Source organism: Sphaerodactylus townsendi, linkage group LG06 (genome assembly GCF_021028975.2).
Source record: "Sphaerodactylus townsendi isolate TG3544 linkage group LG06, MPM_Stown_v2.3, whole genome shotgun sequence".
Classification (NCBI taxonomy): domain Eukaryota; kingdom Metazoa; phylum Chordata; class Lepidosauria; order Squamata; family Sphaerodactylidae; genus Sphaerodactylus; species Sphaerodactylus townsendi.
In genome coordinates this window covers 23,494,857-23,512,937 of record NC_059430.1, presented here as the reverse complement: position 1 = coordinate 23,512,937, position 18,081 = coordinate 23,494,857, and the positions used below count along the sequence as shown (strand labels likewise).

At 41.7% G+C, this 18,081-nt stretch overlaps 1 protein-coding gene across 6 annotated transcripts in view; it reads left to right on the top strand.

Moving 5' to 3' along the window:
* The window catches only part of CACNA1C (calcium voltage-gated channel subunit alpha1 C), a 563,646-nt gene that overhangs the window by 503,759 nt on the left and 41,806 nt on the right, over nucleotides 1-18,081 (top strand). For 3 of the 6 annotated variants that reach the window (XM_048499568.1, XM_048499565.1, XM_048499570.1), the window contains 3 exons: nucleotides 8,570-8,602; nucleotides 12,688-12,816; nucleotides 15,241-15,306. In XM_048499568.1, the coding sequence (XP_048355525.1) occupies nucleotides 8,570-8,602; nucleotides 12,688-12,816; nucleotides 15,241-15,306 (228 nt within the window). The remainder of the gene's footprint in view (nucleotides 1-8,569; nucleotides 8,603-12,687; nucleotides 12,817-15,240; nucleotides 15,307-18,081) is intronic. The other 3 variants (XM_048499569.1, XM_048499567.1, XM_048499566.1) reach the window with 1 other exon arrangement.

Below are 18,081 nucleotides of genomic sequence, written 5' to 3'. Positions count from 1 at the left end.
AATAATCTGACTTAACAAAAAACAAAAAGTCAGGTGGTCAATCACAGATCTCCCACCGTAGCAGTGGACACTTTTAATAGATTCTCAACCTTTTCCTTTCAAATGAAAGCCGCTGTGGGAAGCTGCAAGTTTGATTGGAAGTAGGGAAAGGACTGCTTAAACATTTTCCCTCCAGCCATTTTCCACTGAAAAGTGGTCTGCCAATTTCTTTCGTCCCTGTGGTAGAAAAGATGAAAAGCAACTGGAGGATGTAACTCTGAGCAAAAAGAAAGAAAGAAGCCCAACCAAAGAACTTTATAGCCCTATCTTGTTCCATTCCTCTAATCGAACTCACATCCTTTCATTATTGTTTTTCCTTAATTTTTTTAAAAGAGGGAATTGCTACCATGGAAATCTCTAGCTCAGCCCTAAATTGCCTCCTAATTAAATAGAAAGTGAAAATACACAGAACAAGAATTAAATGTTGTGTGGTAGTTTTCAAATAACAATTGTCCTCCAGTAAATTATTCCTTCATTTGGAGCTATGCTGTTTTTCACTAGGACTTGTACATCAGCAAACACAGAAGTTAACTCTGATCAATATATGTACAATGCTGGCCTTATTAATAGTGATTGCACTAAGAACCTTTTCAAGGGAATCTAGGCATTGGAAGATGGATTCTGCCTCCCATATATCTACTAATGTTTCTATCGCCAAGTAAAGTTTTGAAATATTGCAATTGGCTTTTCTATGAAGGAACATGAGAAGTGCCTTCCAGATCAGACAAACAGTTCACTTAGCTTAGTATTGTTTTTCTAACAGTAGCCAGTCCCTTACGAGGCTCACAAATGGGGTCTGATGGAAATTCTTGGATCACTGTTCCCTCACAAAAAAAGTCATAGATATGGAGGTTTAATTTGTAGTTATCATGTATGGGAATATTTACTATGGATTTGTCTAATGCTCTTTTGAAGCATTATAAACTAGTGGCTGTTAGGTGTTACAATAATAAATTCCACCAGATAATTGTGCATTGTATAAAGAAATACTTCTTGGTCTCTTTTTACTATACTTCCTGTCTATTGCACTGTGAGTTTAAATTATAGCAAATTGACAGGATATAATTTTCACTTACTGTTCTTTATTTACAACACTTCTATCATGTGGTTTCCTTTACTAAGCACTCATGGTACATTTATTTAAAAAGCTGACCAGACAGTATTCTAAAATAGGCATACAATAGGTTTCTATGGCAGCATTGTGATACTTGCAGCTTCATTTCAGTACTTTAAATAATTTCTAATGTTACATTTTCCTTACCTTTCTGTAGTGGCTTCAAAGTGTCTTTCTGCTTCACTGAATGAGGGAATTTGAGCAAACTTTAATAAACTGCTTATCAGCGCTTGTGATTCTATATAGATACTAAGAACGATGCAGGCAGTACAGTCAAGTGTTATTTCTATTACTCCTTGCCATGTTATGTATAGAATTCCCTCAAGGAGAAGGCCAAGTGTTCATGAATTTACTAGGGGAATGAAAAACAGTTAGCTAAACTCTTAAATGAGATGCTGACAACAAAAGGAAAAAGGTGTTCTAACAGCGTTACTTCCTTATGTGCATTTCTCATCATCAAATTCAGGTACTTGGTCACATTAAACTTTTGAGTATATCTTTCAGAACCACTTGCTAAAATCATTGATAACTCCTGGAGAACAGGATAAGTCCCAGCAGACTGGAGGAGGGCTAATGTTGTCACCATCTTCAAAGGGGGGGGGGGGCAATTACTACCTGACATCAATACCAGAAAAGATTCTAGAGCAGATCATTAAACAGACTGTAATCACTTACAAGGGAATACTGTGATTACTAAAAGTCAGCATGGCTTTCTCAACAAGTAATGCCAAACTAGCCCTATCTCTTTTTTTGATAGAGCGTCAAGCTAGCATACCTTGATTTAAGTGAGGCCTTTCACAAGGTCCCTAAGGACATTCTTGCAGGCAAACTAGTAAAATGTGGACTAGACAAGGCTAGTGTTAGATGGATTTATAATTGGTTGACTGACCGAACCCAAAGGGTGCTCACCAGTGGTTCATCTTCATTCTGGAGAGAAGTGACTAGTTGAGTGCCGTAGGGCTATGCCCTGGGTCCAGTGTTATTCAACATTTTTATCAATTACTTGGTTGATGAAATAGAGGGCATGCTATTCAAATTTGCATATGACACCAAATTAGGAGGGGAGGTAATACTCCAGAGGGCAGGCTCTAACAAAACAACAAAATGAATTTCAACAGAGATGTAAAATACTGCACTCAGGCAGAAAGAATGAAATGCACAGATATAGGATAGGTGACACCTGGCTTGACAATAGTACATGTGAAAAGGATCTGGTAGTCTTGGTACACCCCAAATGGAACATGATGAAGCAGCCAAGAAACCCGATACAGTTCTGGGCTGTATCAATAGAAGTATACAGTCAAGATTGAGAGACGTAATAGTACCCCTCTATTCTGCATTGGTCAGACCTCACCTAAAACACTGTGTCCAATTCAAGAAGGATGTTGACAAGCTGGAATGGGAGGGCAACTAAAATGGTAAAAGGTCTGGAATCCATGCCCTATGAGGAGAGACCTGGGAAGCTGGGTAAGTTTAGTCTGGAGAACAGAAAGTTAAGGAGTGAAATGATAGCCATGTTTAAATATTTGAAGGGATGTCATGTTTAAGATGGACAAAGTTTTTTTTTCTTCTGCTCCAGAGACTAGGACAAGGAGTAATGAATTTAAGGTCAGGAAAAGAGATTCCATCTAAACATTAGGAAGAACTTCCTGATGGTAAGGACTGTTCGACAGAGGAGTACACTGCCTTGGAGTGTGGTGGAGTCTCCTTCTTTGGAGGTTTTTAAACAGAGGCTGGATGGCCTCTGGATGGATGGAGTGCTTTGATTTATTCCTGCATGGGATAGGTTGGATTCAGTGGCCCTTGTGGTCTCTTCCAACTCTATGATCTATTATTCAACTCCATATCTTTCTAAGAACTGCTTAGGATATTGATATCTTTCTGTTGCAACTTGCCAAGCACCTCTATCAGCTATAGACAACATTGTCTGTCTGAAGTTGTCCCCAAGCCTTGTCCCCAAAAGACATTTCTTCAATATATGTTTTAAGCCCTTTTACATTAAAAACAAACCATGCACTCATCTTATGTAGAGAAAAACAGCTCAGTCCAAAGAACTTCCAGGTGTTGCAAGATTGGGGAGGTTACCTGATTCCCCCAACTTACTGCAGCCCACTGTGTTCACATAGTACAGTGGTGGCGAACCTATGGCACGAGTGCCAGAGGTGGCACTCAAAGCCCTCTCTGTGGGCACGTGCCACAGATCCTTTACCTGAGAGTAACCTCAGTTGCTCGCAATGGGGCTTGCTTCTGAGTAAACCCTCCTAGGGTCATGATTCACCCATTCGAAGAGTTGCACGGTTGCTTCAAAGCAAAGCCACTGACTACCACCAAGCTTACTCCCAAGTAACGCGAGCCTCAGAGCCAACCATTTTCTCTAAACTAAAACCTCAGTATTCAGGTTAAATTGCCTTGTTGGCACTTTGTGATAAATAAGTGGGTTTTGGGTTGCAATTTCGGCAATCGGTCTCGAAAAGGTTCACCATCACTGACATAGTATGTTGGTCAAGCAGCCCCTTCAACTCTCAGTAGCAGCTTTGAATGGAGAGCAGGGAGTTGCTGGGGGAAAACGAAGAGTTTAGAGGATTCACTTCTGAGAACTCCTTCAGTTCATTGAAATTAGGATCGAGTCCACAGAATAAAAGAGGGCATTTCCTGCCAAAAAGATTCAAAATTTTACTTCTTACAGAGCTGTGATCTCAAATACTGTGGCATGTTATTCTGTAAATATATTATTCTGTAGATATATAAATCATATATCTAAATTTGGCTCCTCAATATTTCTAAAATTTCCTCTGAAATTCAATTTAGAATAGAGCTCTCATTGTATAGAATTTTTCATGACATAACCAGCATGTAATACTGTAGGAAGTATTTGGCTGTTCATTATACTTAGCACTTGAAATTGTAAGGTTATTGTCTGTAAATATAAGCTATTCAAATAAAGGTTGCATATAGGAATAATGCTAATTAGTGCATCAACATTTAGAACTTTCTGAAATGTGCAGGGTGTGTAAGAGTTGTACCAGCATGGTGCCTTGATCTAGAAGATTCCAGACACTGTAACACTCTCTTAGCGATTCTGAGATGTCTTCAACTGTCATCATTTCAGCAGTTGGAATTACTGTTGGGAGGAATAACAGCTTTGCAAGAAATCCGTTCCAAATCTCAGCTGTAAATACCAAAAGTGTTTCTGAACTATTCTGTGCTGCTGAAATGCTTTCCACATGCAACAATGAGTGAAGTGTTTTCCAGTTTCAGTAATTAGTCCACATCAGGCTGATTGGACTGATGTTTAATTTCAGATGTTATGCAATCAAGAACAACATCAACAAAAAATCTACTAGACGTGTTGATGTCTTTGTAGGCTCAAAAAGGGCTGGCAGTTTTCTAACCCTTTGTGCATGAGGCTCATACAAATCCAGCTTTTCATAATGACACTTGTGCCCTGTCAATTTTTTTTCCAAAACTTCTGTCTGTACCCTGTCAAATTTACAATAAAAGAAAGATTCCTGGTGCACTTATTTGGTGCTCTGGAAGATTCTGACAGGCTTCTACATGGCCTAAACACTTCTAGTCCAAATATTGTTTAAAATATTTCATGGATTTTGTAGAACGCTTTTATTTTCCCCCTTTCCCATCCGTACCCCTCTTGGCTTATTAAATCATGCCAGGAGGAACTACGGTTCCATCTGCTGAATATCATCAATCACTCCCTTGAGCAAGGGGTGTTTCCGTATGAGTTGAAGGAGGTGGTGGTCTGCCCACTCTTAAAAAGACCATCGTTAGATCCTAGTGACCTGGCCAATTACCAGCCCGTTTCAAACTTATCGTTCTTAGGGAAGGTGATTGAGTGGTGTTGGAGAAGCTTTAGGGCTTTCTGGATGAAACGTCAGCACTTGATCCCTTCCAGTCTGATTTCCGTGCTGGGCATGGGAGACAGTCCTTACTGCCATCACAGATACACTCCGTGTCCAGCTTGACCGAGGCGGATCGGCGCTGTTGGTACTGTTAGATCTTACCGCAGCATTTGATATGGTTGATCATGATCTTTTGACCCACCGTATGGCTGCCTCAGGGGTGTGGGGCATGGCCTTGCAATGGTTCACCTCGTTCCTCAGGGGTCGGAGTCAGCAAGTAAGGTGTGGGGACAGGGTCTCCCAGCATTGCCCACTTCGGTGCGGTGTGCTGCAAGGGGCTCTCCTGTCCCCAGTGTTATTTAACATTTACATGCTTATCTTTAAGGCTCTCCACGGTCTGGGGCGTCATACCTCAAGGACCATCTTTCCCCCTATGTCCTCATGTAGCCTCTTGTGCTCTGCAGAGGCCCCTCTATGATGCAGCTGGCCTCCACCTGGGTCAGGGCCTATAGTGCCTTGGCCCCAGCCTGGTGGAACACCCTAACCCTCCGACCATCCAGGCCCTGTGGGACCTTGGGCAGTTCTGCATGGGCTGTAAAACAGAATTGCTCTGCCGGGCCTTTGGGGAAGACAGCCGCTGCTGTGTGTGCCATTCCCTGTACTAAGGTAGAATGGGGCTGCTCCTGGGAAGTAGAGTAGAGCCATCTGATCTGTTTTTAGGCTTCATGTTCTGTTTTAAAAGTTTTATGATGTTTTATTTGATTGGTTGTGCACCGCACAGAGCCCTTTGGGAGTGGGCAGTATAGTAAATTTGATAAACAAACAAACTTAAGGAATATTTTGGTCCAGGGATCTCCAAATGCACACCCCTAAAATGTTTAAGGAATGGTTTCCCCATTTTTCATATGCAGTAGAACAAATGCATCTTTCATTGAATCTATCAGAAACAATGGAATTGGAATGCATGAGACATGGTGCTCATCTTTCAAGCAGATCTCAGTACCCTCAGGTTAGGGTATTTTTCTCAGAATTCCAGAGTCCAACAAAGATCTCACCAACATACATACCACGAACTACATCCTTTCATCATATTTTAATTGTACAACTACTAGTAGATTCATCTATGTATTAGTGGAGAAAGCAGTGTGCAGTTCACTTTACCAAGAATGTTCACTTTGTTTTCTATAAAATACAATCAAAACAATTTTCAAGTACTTTTTATGACTCATACTTTAAAGGCGGGGGGGGGGGGGATACCCAACTTTTCAGCTCCAAATGATGCTGTGTCTGCCTTTGTGGACTACATAAAAATAACACATTATAAAGTTGTGTTGGGTGGGTACATTTCTCCCTTCCCTTCCAAGCAAGTGGCATCCATGTTTGTTATTACAAATAAAGCAAGTATCACAATGCTGTTATGTAGATCTGTTGTACCCATTTATAGTACTGTGTGTGAGTGTGTGTATGTGTGTGTGTGTGTAAAGCTTTTCTGAGATGAGCCAGTAATAATGTGGGTGGTTTTGAAAAAGGATTAGGCAAACTGTTGAAGGCTAGCCGCAACTAGCCACAATTTCAGAGGAATTATACATCTGTTCGGTAGGGGCAGTCAACAAAAAATGGCTACTACCATCAAGTCCATGGGCTTTTGAGCTGATCAAGAAAGGCAGTTCTTATGGTCTTAAAGTTAAGAAATATTAAATGAGCCCTTAGGTGCATGTGACATGGTTACCCATTTATCAGTGGCACAACTAACTGTCCATAGCAGTTATATATAGGGGCACATTTATGGCAATATTTTAATAACCTTTGCTTAATTACTATCAGCTACTGGGAGTAGAGTCCAAGCAACAACATTTTATGACTGGGTAAAGCTAATTTTTCAATACTTAAGTCACTTTCCAAAGAGCACCAAGATTTCATTTGTATTTTTTACATGTCCCTGGATGATCTGGACATCCAAAATAAACAAGCCCATTTAAAACAACAAACAAAACAAGTGTAAGGCCCCTTTCGCACGGGCCAATAAACCCAGGTTGGGGACGGGGAATCCCTATTTTGGGGGAACCTTCGCACAGCTCCTGTCCCTAAAACGACGCTGCCCCGCGTTCCTCCCCCCGGACCGGGCTATTGGAGAATCACACTATCCATAATTCTCTTGTTATAATACGTTTTGCAGCTGCTCGTGAGCAAATGGCTGCCCCGGAAAGTGCTTTACTCAGCTGCGTTCCCAGTTTTAACAGTCCCCGCTTGTAGCCTTCCAGCAGAGGGAGGTAGGTTTTTTTTTAAAAAAAGCCACACCTCTGTGCAAAGGGGTAATAGCAGCCTGCATTGCATCTGTGGGCTCCATTCTCTGCCTGCACAAAGGCATGCAAACATGAAAACGGGAGCGGGTTACCTTATCCCGCCTGCAACCCACTCTCCCCGTGCTGTGCAGAAGGGGCCTAAGAATCTCTGAGCATTCCCCATGCTGACATTGTATGGGAAAAAACCAGCATTAGCAAAGCCTTTAATAAATACAATATGGACTGAACTAGTGCTTTTATACAGTGCTGAAACAGTTGCCTCAGCTGACAACCAAAGATCAATTATATTTTCTGTGGTTAATACTGAACTAGTAGAAACATGGTCAGGAGGAAGTGAAATGCAGCCATTATCTTGTTCTTATCAATCAGTGTCTACATTGGATTGTACTCCTTTCATAGGAAAACAGGTATTACATATAAATACCATCAGTTTTATTGTCTGGTTTTAGTATGCATCAGATGGATCTTGTAACAGCTGAACATATAAGAGTACTTAACAAGTGTCCATCTGCATGCTTTGAATGCATAGCAAAAACTACATCACATGTAGGCTCTAGTTAAATGGTCAATAGCTGACCATCTAGTAAAAGCTTGGCTGAGGTTTTGGAGGGCCACTAAAGGACATGGCAGGGCGGGGGGGAACCCACAGGATTAATTTGGCCACTGGTCTATCTCTGCTGAAGGCAACTACTTATATACCATGCTCGACTGCCAGCTAACCCTTTTCCTAGTCTTGGAAATACTTGCATTTAAAGTTGAACAAGATATTAGCAAAGAACATTTAAAATATCAGTTGTGATCTTACTAATAGAATGGTGAACATAAGATGGATTTGAAAATTATAGGTGATTTCTGAGGAATTTATGTCAGAAGTAAATGGTTCCAGGTACGTAGCCCAAAGGATCAAGTATATGAGAAAATAAATATAAAAAATAAACTGAGGTCTGCCAGACCATTTATCAGTCAACCTCAAGTTGTCTATATTTTCATAAGACAATGGGTCAAACTCATACCCATTATGAGTTTGTATGAGAATGTAAATTCTGCTAAATCCAACAATGGGACAACACCTCTTTCACCAGGGTTGAACTTGATCCATTGCATTCTAGGGAATCATACTGTTTCTATTGTGTAGTCCTTTCCCATGTTTCCTTCTTCCTTTTGCTGTGGTGTTTTGTTGTTCCTGTGTCATCCAAGACATAGCCTACTTCAATGGAGACTTATTACAGCTTATCTCTGTCTGCCTTTCTTTAAAGCCAGCTGAACATACCCAATGCTCTTCCTCTATGGTAAGATCTAACAAAACACCCTCCCAGCTTCGTCTGTAATACACTCCTTAATCTCCTGACACACTCCTTGTTCACTCCCCCACCCCCGACCACTTGGGTTTCTGTCTCCAAACCTAGCCTAGTTATCTCTGCATGAAGCCACCATATTGTGTATCCGTTTGTTGAGTCTGGTGTTCACATGAGCTGTTGACTATGCTGCACATGATCTGTATTTCTTGGGCATCTTTGAGCTTTCCTTCAGTCAAGTTAACTGTTGTCCTACCTTCTAATTAATTATTATCAAGAGAGAACCAGAATCCTTTTCAGATTTCTTGTTTGTTAGTTATGAGTTCTTTGAGGCAAGTGGATTGGCATGAAAAGTGATTCCCACTGAGAATAAATCACTATACAATTTCACAGTAATAGTTTTGGATGGAAAAACTTGGACATGCAATGGAGACCCCACATGCTCAAACAAAATATGAAAGGAGTATATGCTATATGTAAATAATAATTATTAAGGAATTATTAATCACAAATTATTATTTGGGTTACAATCACCCCATTGTATTCTTCTTAATGGGCTGAGATTAATATTAATGAGAGGCTGTTAGATTATTTTCCACGTCTTCTTGTTGCAGCACCTGCATTTTATAATAATTCTGTAGATACAGTACGTTCTCCCTAATACATATTGCATGATATAGAACTCCATGGTTTCAATCCTAAAGTGCAGCTAGTGAGTAATGTTGCAGTGGCATAAATTTTCCTATTATTGTCAGGGTGAGTATTGGGATTTTGAAGGGAGCAGGGTTCTGACAACTTTTAAGAAAATGGCACTTTTCCCTCAATTCCAGTTGTACACTGTGTTTTGGGTTTGCTCAACAAGTTCATACAGTGCCACTTTTCTTGGCCTCAATTTTTTAAGATTCTGGAAGCTGGGTCTGCTGAACAACAACAAAAAAGGTCATCAGCATTGCCTAGGGCACCAGATATATCAAAGTATTCCCTTGGGTTTTCTGCTGAATTGAACTGGTCTTGGGCAGGAAAGCATTCCCCCCCCCTCCTCTTTCTGCAGCATTGACGACAGAACATTTAAAGTTCTGCAAACTTTGGATCACAAGCCTACTCAAAACAAATGTATTCTATAAAAGCAAAGGTCTGATAGACTCGAAATGGAGGCATGATATAGGTTCTTTTAAAAGTAAAAATAGTTCTTTTATGTAAATTGAACTGTTCAAATAAAAAAGAGAGGAAAGAACAAAGAAAATTGCCTCCTATGACTTGGGTCTCACAAAATATATGAAAGGAAGATGCATTAATCTGGAGCTCTTAACAGGAAATCAAAAGGTCTGTTCTCTCTTAACAAATACAGTGGTGAGTAGTTGAGATCTGTATGTTTGTGTTTGGGGTGGAGAGGTGATCTGCACTGTTTCCTGGTCATGTACTACTTCATTATTTAGTATTAAACTCTTGACTTTGCAGCAGTGGAAGAGGAAGGGACAGAATGTGTATCCAGAAGCAAAAACACTATTCCTGCGATGGTACTTCACTATGGCCGTTTCCGCACGGCCTGTTTATGGCGCCCTGGGAACGGTAAAAACGCCGTTCCCAGGGAGCCATTCGCACAGGCGGCGCTCTCCCTCCCCCAGGGCGGCGTCAAGCCGCCCTGAAAAACAACCCTTTAAAGGGTTGTTTTTCCCTCAACAGCTTGATGTTCCCGGCCCCGGCCCTTGGTGCGTAACAGCACCGCTGAGAACACGCTGTTTCCCTCCCGTCCGACTCACCTTGTCCCCGTCGACCGGCCTTTAGCTGCCGGTACAGCGATCTGCCCACGCTGTCCTCTTGACCCCTGGAGGTCGGAGGGGCAGCGTGGGCGGGGCTTCGACGGCCAGCAGGCCGACAACGGGGACAAGGTGAGTTGGACGGGGAGGGGGGAAGAGGCGGCTCCATGCGGAGCCACCTGCCGTCTGCCGGCCTCTCCAGAGGCCGTCCGCATGCTTGCATGCGAACAGCCTCCGCCTCCACGCCGGCAGAATTCTTGCCAGCGTGGAGGCGCCTGGGGGGCCGTGCAGAAACAGCCTATGCTTTCATCCCCCCAATCTAGAAGGAGGAATAGTACTGATAGGGCACCAGAAGAAACAGTCCTGGATCCTTGGCACTGGTTTAGTGGCTCCATTTCCTACAATGCACACTGCAGTAATCTGCTTGGCTGAAAGTCAGAAATCAAGGCAAACCAGCTGATTCTACTCAATTCAAGAAACTCTTGTCCTGGCATGAGTGCTGTACAAGGAATGTTGGAGCTAGCCACAGGTCCCATAGGAAATAGTTTGAGAGGCAAACATTAACGGACAAGGCATGAATTGTGAGAACAGCAGGGGCTCGATGGGTTTTCACCCTATTTTAAACTCTAGGGACGATTACACAGTAGCAGTCAAGCCAAAATAACTGCTTTATCAGGGCAATGGATAGGCTGTGGGAAAAACCTGGGGGGTCATGAGAAATCTCACCAAGGACAGTGAGACTAAGTGAACGTACAGCACTGAATCACAAAAACATGAGCAGTAAGGCTGTCCAATCTTGAAGAATCTCTTTAGCCTGGCTTAATTTTTGCAGTGCAGGATTTGGAACCACTATTCTGAAGCAAGGTTTGGCTTAGCTGCTGTTCCTCCAGCACGGAAGGTCAAATATATCATGGATAGTTTAACTAAAGCTTAAAGGTTATAGTATTTTCCTGCAGAGAGGAACACATGGAAGAATACATGTGAAATATTTTGCTGCTCCAAATACAACATTTTTCATGCATCTGCATTTCTATGGATTTCTCCATGAAAGAAAAATTGTCAGAATTAGCAGTGAGCCCCCCATCCCACCTGAATTTCTACTGCCTGTTTTTTCTTGTTTTGCTGCTGCTTATTGAAGACTTCCTGGCTGTCTCCTAGGTGGGACTGCTTTTTCCTTATGCCTCAGGATCTGTCATTAATCGAGCAAAGAGAAGTATGTATTTCTATACATGTTGTGTCTGCTGGAACACAGAAGCTGAGTTTCAATTAATGAAGCACTCAGCTCCAAGTGAGCAGCAGAGCTTTCGTTGCCTGGCAGTAACTTTCTATGCCCTTGATAAACTGCTCTCAAAACTCACAGCAGCTGTGAGTTCCCAGTATCTTTCCATGTGGTGTGAGGAGCTGCTGTAGTCCCTGTGGGCACACACCAGGCTTTGCATGCACCTCAAGAAACTCTTTGAATGCTGGGAAAAAATGTTCACAGGAAGACCAAATGGTCTTCAGACACCCCACTTGCTGTCTCCTGGCCATATAGAATAGAAAGCTGTTTATAAAGGCAAAGGCTATGGTTGTGATTCCACCCACTTAAATCAGTGAACGTGTTGGACTATATTGAAGGCTGCTTGTGCATTAAAGCCAGATTATCAGTTACCAGACTGGTAGAGTTTCTGTACCAATCACACCCCTGGAAATCAGAGTAGCATCTGGGCAAGGTATCACTGTGCTAAACTAGTTGCTATAAGAGATGATGTGCCTTGCTATTTTCTCCTTCCATTTTATACCATGTCCAAACAACAGTAGGAAGTTGAGAACAATGAACAGAAAAAAGAGGGTGGGTCTCCTTGGACACCTCACATCAGTGTATAACTGTTTACACTTGTGACTGGATTACATTATGGAGCAGCTTCAGAAGTTCAGACCAAGTAATTCCAAATGAAAGTACCTTTCTTCTATCTTGCAGTCAATTATGACTTCTCACCCATAGTCATAAGAAAAAAGGTGTCTCATGCTATCAAGCTCTTAGCAGGCAAACATTTCTTGTTAAAATTAGGAGAAATGTAATCTTAGATACCGCCACTGAAAAATCAAGGAGTATTGTTGAGAAAGTAGAAAAGTCAAAGTAGGTTAGCAAGCAGCCCTGGAGGAAAGTCCAAGTAGCTCTGCATTCATCTATCTGAACTTCTGAGACCAGTTGAAGATTATTCTATAAGGCAGGGGAACAGTGCAGTGAGCTCTTCCTGTGAAGTAGCATTTTCTGTGGCCCAGAGTCTGTGTTCCTCATCTGCTGTTATAACTACTGCCCTCTGTGCCAATGGGTTCCAGAACGCAGAGGAAAACTCTCGCATCTCAATCACCTTTTTCCGACTCTTCCGTGTGATGCGTCTGGTGAAGCTCTTGAGCCGAGGGGAGGGCATCCGCACACTGCTCTGGACCTTCATCAAGTCTTTCCAGGTATTCCTTTATTCCTCCATTTTTAAAAATGTGGCTCTGCCTAAAGAGAAAACTGGAGCTTTTGCCACCTTATGGTGGCATTACACATTCATATAGGGATATACAGTGATCCTTGAATGGCTCATGCCTGGTGACAATGGTTTCCATGCAGTAGTAGTCCAAGATTGGGGAGTAAGGCGTGGTGGAAGAGGATTTCAGAAGACCAACTCAGATGAATAAATGTTGGTTTTCTGGAAATCATACACTCTTCCCAAGCAGGCAGAATTTTAGGTTGAGTAATGGATTCTTAATTAGGACAATCAAATCCACCCCGGATAATCACATTAAGGGGAAAAGGGGAGATTTTATCACACTTTTCCAAGATATTTCACAGCCTAACAGTACAATCCAGAGGGGTGGGGTAGGAGTTGCACCCCAGCCACAGTGCAGCTGCACTGACTTCTAAGAGGCTTGCTGCTTTGCAGCCAGCAAGCTGACAGTGACTTCTCCCATAAAAATAGCTACTCAGCAAAATGGTCTGTGCCACTGCCAGCAAACTGAGGCATTCCTGGATGAAAAGCATTCAGGAAGCTGACTAAATCCACTCTGCCCCCTGCACCCCTCCCCATGCCTCCTTTTATGATGGCATGGGCTCCTGAACTGGAAGTGCCTCTGCACTAGCATAAATGCCCCTCATGCTGGGGTCACATATCCTCACGTGCTGGCAGGGGCTGATGGGAATTGTAGTCCATTAACATCTGGAGAGCCACAGGTTGCAGACCCCTGGCCTAGGCGATTTCACACACACACCCCTCGGAAACGCACTGATAGTTTTCCAACTTTTATATTCAATTTAGGTGGTAACCCATTCCTTCAACTCACCTCCAGGTCATTCTGGTGACAAATACTGTTTCATTATGCTGGGAAAGTAATCATTTTTGGCTGCTGTAGACAGTCAAAATACAGCAACAGGTCTAATCCCTTATGCTTGACCACATCCTAACACAAATTAGGGCATTAAAATGAAAGCCATACCTATGGCCACAAGAGCCCATAAGTCCACAGCAGGGTTTAACAGAAAAGCCCCATGGATGATAACAGGTCACCCAAAGACCAATGGTTAATAGTTATTTTAAATTAATGCAAATTATCAATTTTCAGGATTAACTGATAGAAGGTAGAAAAGAGAACCCAAATAAAGCTCATAGGCCTATTGCCCTAACCCTAACCCTATTGCCCAGTAAGCAATTTGCTGTCCAACTCAGATCTGCTGAGGCTCTCAGCATACCAGACCTTTGTATTTGTCTTCCCCCTTCAAACTCTATTGTCCCTGCACCTCTTTCTGAGTCACTGGTGGCTATTATTATTATGGTTTCAGCAAGCTACATTTTTTTGCATCTTGTCCAAAACACTGTGACCATAAAGTCTATCACTTATTGGATTCAGATGACAGAGTTGTACTAAATCTCAAAAGAAAACCAAACTACAATCAGGTTTCCCACAGTTATATTAAATATAATGAATGATCTTATACCAAACTTCTTTGGCTCCATAATCCTGTAGTGGACATGGGTCACAATTCCGGCTTCTTCCTTATTTTAAAAATGTGTTATAACTGCTGATAATGAACAGGAAACATTGTTAGGAATCTGCTTTGGCTTTCTGATAGGTGATCAAAGACAACGGTAGACACGCTTCAAATTACGCAAAGTACTTTAGGCTGATTGAGTTTGTAATCCAGCTGATCATTGTGAAAGAAAATCTTGAAATCACAAGCACATCAAGATACTGAGTTGATGCTAATATGTTTACAACACTTGAAACAAGCATTAATATACCTAATCTCATGCTTGTTTGTATATTTCCAAATAATTCTGTTAGTATGAAGTCCACTCTAAGGGTCACTTCACACATTGGATTTTCTGATAAATATATTAATACATGTCAGAAAAAATAAACCTATTAAACAAGCCTCAGCGGTGATAGAATTGACAGTATGACTTTAATGACACTAAGGTTGGTCTGGCAAAATCAAAGATGGATTGGTAGAGTCACCTAGTGGCAAAATGAATATACGACAATAGTTCCTTGTTTATGTTTGTTAACTGTGATAAGAAGCACACATGCAGCCATGACTTCACTTTCTGTTGGGTGTTGTGATGTCCAAAAGGGAACTTGTATATCTCCCTCAGGGGAGTGGCATGGGGCACAATTCTCCATGGGTGAGATGTACTTGTTTCAGGTTCAGACATGGCAAAATGTGATTGAAAGTGGAAGCATAAACACATGTGATTTGCTACATGTAACACACAAGGTTGCTGGTAGCCTCTGCTTCTTCCTCACAATCCCTTTCAGTAATATGGGAACTAATGAGACTAATCCCTTTCAATATACACAACTGCTTTAGAAGTGATGCACCATGATCTGTTTTTTGTTTTCCTCCAGGCTCTCCCCTATGTGGCTCTTTTAATAGTGATGCTGTTTTTTATCTATGCTGTGATCGGGATGCAGGTAGGTGTCTTCCCAAGTTTAATGTTTTCTTGTGAAAATGTATATATGAGGATCACCAGAAACTAGTGGTACAGTTAGCTTCAGGCTGTGCAAAAATACAGTAATGTGAGGTGGTATTAGAAAGGATATTAAAATCACCATGTCACAGGGAATCTAGAATTCATATTAACTACAAATGGGGGATCCACAAGGACTTGCAAGAGCATCTCATTTTCCCTCCCCAGAGACCCCCATAGCCTCTTTCCTTTTCCTGCTTCTTTTCCTCCTTCCCATCCACTAGCCATCCCATTTTTGTCTGCCCCTCTCTCTTATCTTCAGATATCTCTTCTTCTTTCCTCCTTTCAGCTTCTACCCAAGAAAACTATGGCCCAGTTGCATAGTGCTGGTCTGCAAGGACTTGTAGGAGGCACTTCACTTTCCCCTGTGTCCCCCTCTTCAAACTATCTCTTCTTTCCCTCCTTCTAGTAACCCCCATAGCCAGTGGTGGGATTCAAATAATTTAACAACTGGTTCTGGTGGTGGGATTCAAATAATTTAACTGGTTGTTTTCAAGCTCCATTTTAACAACCGGTTCTGCTGAAGTGGTTCAAACCTGCTGAGTTCCACCATTGCCCGTAGCCTCACGTTCCCTTCACCTCCCAATGTGACCATACTGAGAATTAGATACACATCAATTCAAACCATTTGGTGAGAGATAACAAAATGTATACAAGTCATCCATCTTTCCTAAGTGATTTATCTGCTGTCTGCATGCATTTTTATTACCTTGCTCATTACTGTCTACGAATCAAGTCAAGTAATTCACACTCTGTCATCTGGGCTGTCCTTGTAACTCCATTAATTTAAACAGTGTTAGGCCATACCAAAAAAAATCTCCTTTTGTTGGGTGGAGTGCAGTTTTGTTTAATTCTGCTTTCAGACTGAAGTCACTGCTGAAAAAAGAGCAAAAACCTCTTGCCTTACATTTTCCTACACACACTCGTTGCTTTCATCAGTGCTTAAACACACTGGTACTTAGATGGCACCACACCTTCTTTTCAGAATTACAGCAACTTCTTTGTAGAATTAAAACCAGAAGCACATTTCATTTGTATCTTTGAAAGTAGCGATAAGAGATGCAACCATTTTCCTCCTCTGATGATGAGTAAATTTGCTGGATTCAGAAACATCAGTGATCAAATAATTCATTCACCTAGCTCCCCCCCCCCCGCCCCCAGTGGATGCTGACCACAAGGAGGTAGGTCCACAATACCAAATCATGCAGTCTCCTAGCCTCACACCATCCTTAGTTATTTTACAACTTATTTCTCGCAGCGCATTATCAAATCTGTACACTAGATATTGGGAACTACATTAACTAAAGGTTAATCAATCATAACAAGCAGAGGAAATGGAGAGAAATGGAGAATTCCTGCCCTTTCTCCAAATGTAATCATCACCATGTCACCCACACCCTTGCCTGGTGGAGCAGACCTGACTTCACTCCACCTATCATTTCAGAAATGGCAGGGAAGGAGCTTGTCTCGCCTGTCCTTTTCATCACTGAGGCCATTGCCACACAGGAAACAAAGGAATGGTGGGGCCAAACTCTTCCCATTCTTGCTCTTCCCTGATTTCCACTCACAGCCTCTTTGTCCTGTGGAAATGCAGAACTTTTGTTCCTCTCATTCTAGAAGCAGTGTTCAAGCTTCATCCCGAGCCTTGCTCCTGCTATTGTTTGTTGTTGTGGTTTTTAAGGAAGAGAAATTTTTGGAACTTTATTCTATACACACACAAACCTATAACAGTCATTAGAAGGCAGAGAAAGTCTTTGGGTGTCTCTGGTGGTGGTAGTTTGGCCACCTGTTGCAGAGCTGATGGACAGTTTTTTCCCTGCAGCACAGCACTGTCATCCAAGTGCAGTGTTTTTATTTTTCTCATGGAAATAAACAAGAGTTTTATGCTGTGGGAAAACACTTTTTCTATATTAACATGCAAGCAAGAAGTATAGTGCTGCTTCCTTCAAAAATCTGGCAAGGTCGGCCCTCGAGAACCTGACCCTACTAATCCAAATCTCCTTCAGCAAAAGTACTGCTCTCCCTTGTCTTATCCCTTTTCTTTCTTAATGATAATAATTTTAGTCTTATTATAAAAGAAAGATCAGCAACCTGGCGTGTTATCAAAAAGAAAAAAGCAAAAGTCCCCATTATTCTAATAATTAACCATTTTCATGGGATCCCTGAAACAGAATCCCTGAAACAGAAAGTAATCAATTGGGCAAACATTTAAGGATTTAAAAATGATGGACTGTCCACACTAGACTGGGCTGGTATTACAATTGTGTTTTAAGTTTACCACAAATCAGGTCTCCAAGCTCAGACTCCCCCACTGGAGAAAACTGAAAAAACACCGGAATGCAACAGGATTGACCATGGCATCATTTGGATTACATACTAAAAAAATTAATGAACGAATCATGGCAATTTCAGAATTAACAACTAGCGTGGAACCAGAAAGAATGAGCCAGTAGAGCCACCCTTTATATTTTCCGTAGCTGGAAATGATAATTGATATGTACAAACTGTACAACTGTTCCAATTAAATGTTGAACACTGCCCCTTTTTTGGGAGATAAATTTAAAAGATATTGTGCTTCTTTGTCATTTCCAGGGAGACAAACTGACATGCTGCAGAAGAACTGTAATTAGTTTTAAAAAACCAAGCAGCTGTGAGGACCCCCAAACTGGAAGTAGCCCTGAGAAATTGAGTGTTTAATCCTTTCCTAATGCAAAATTTT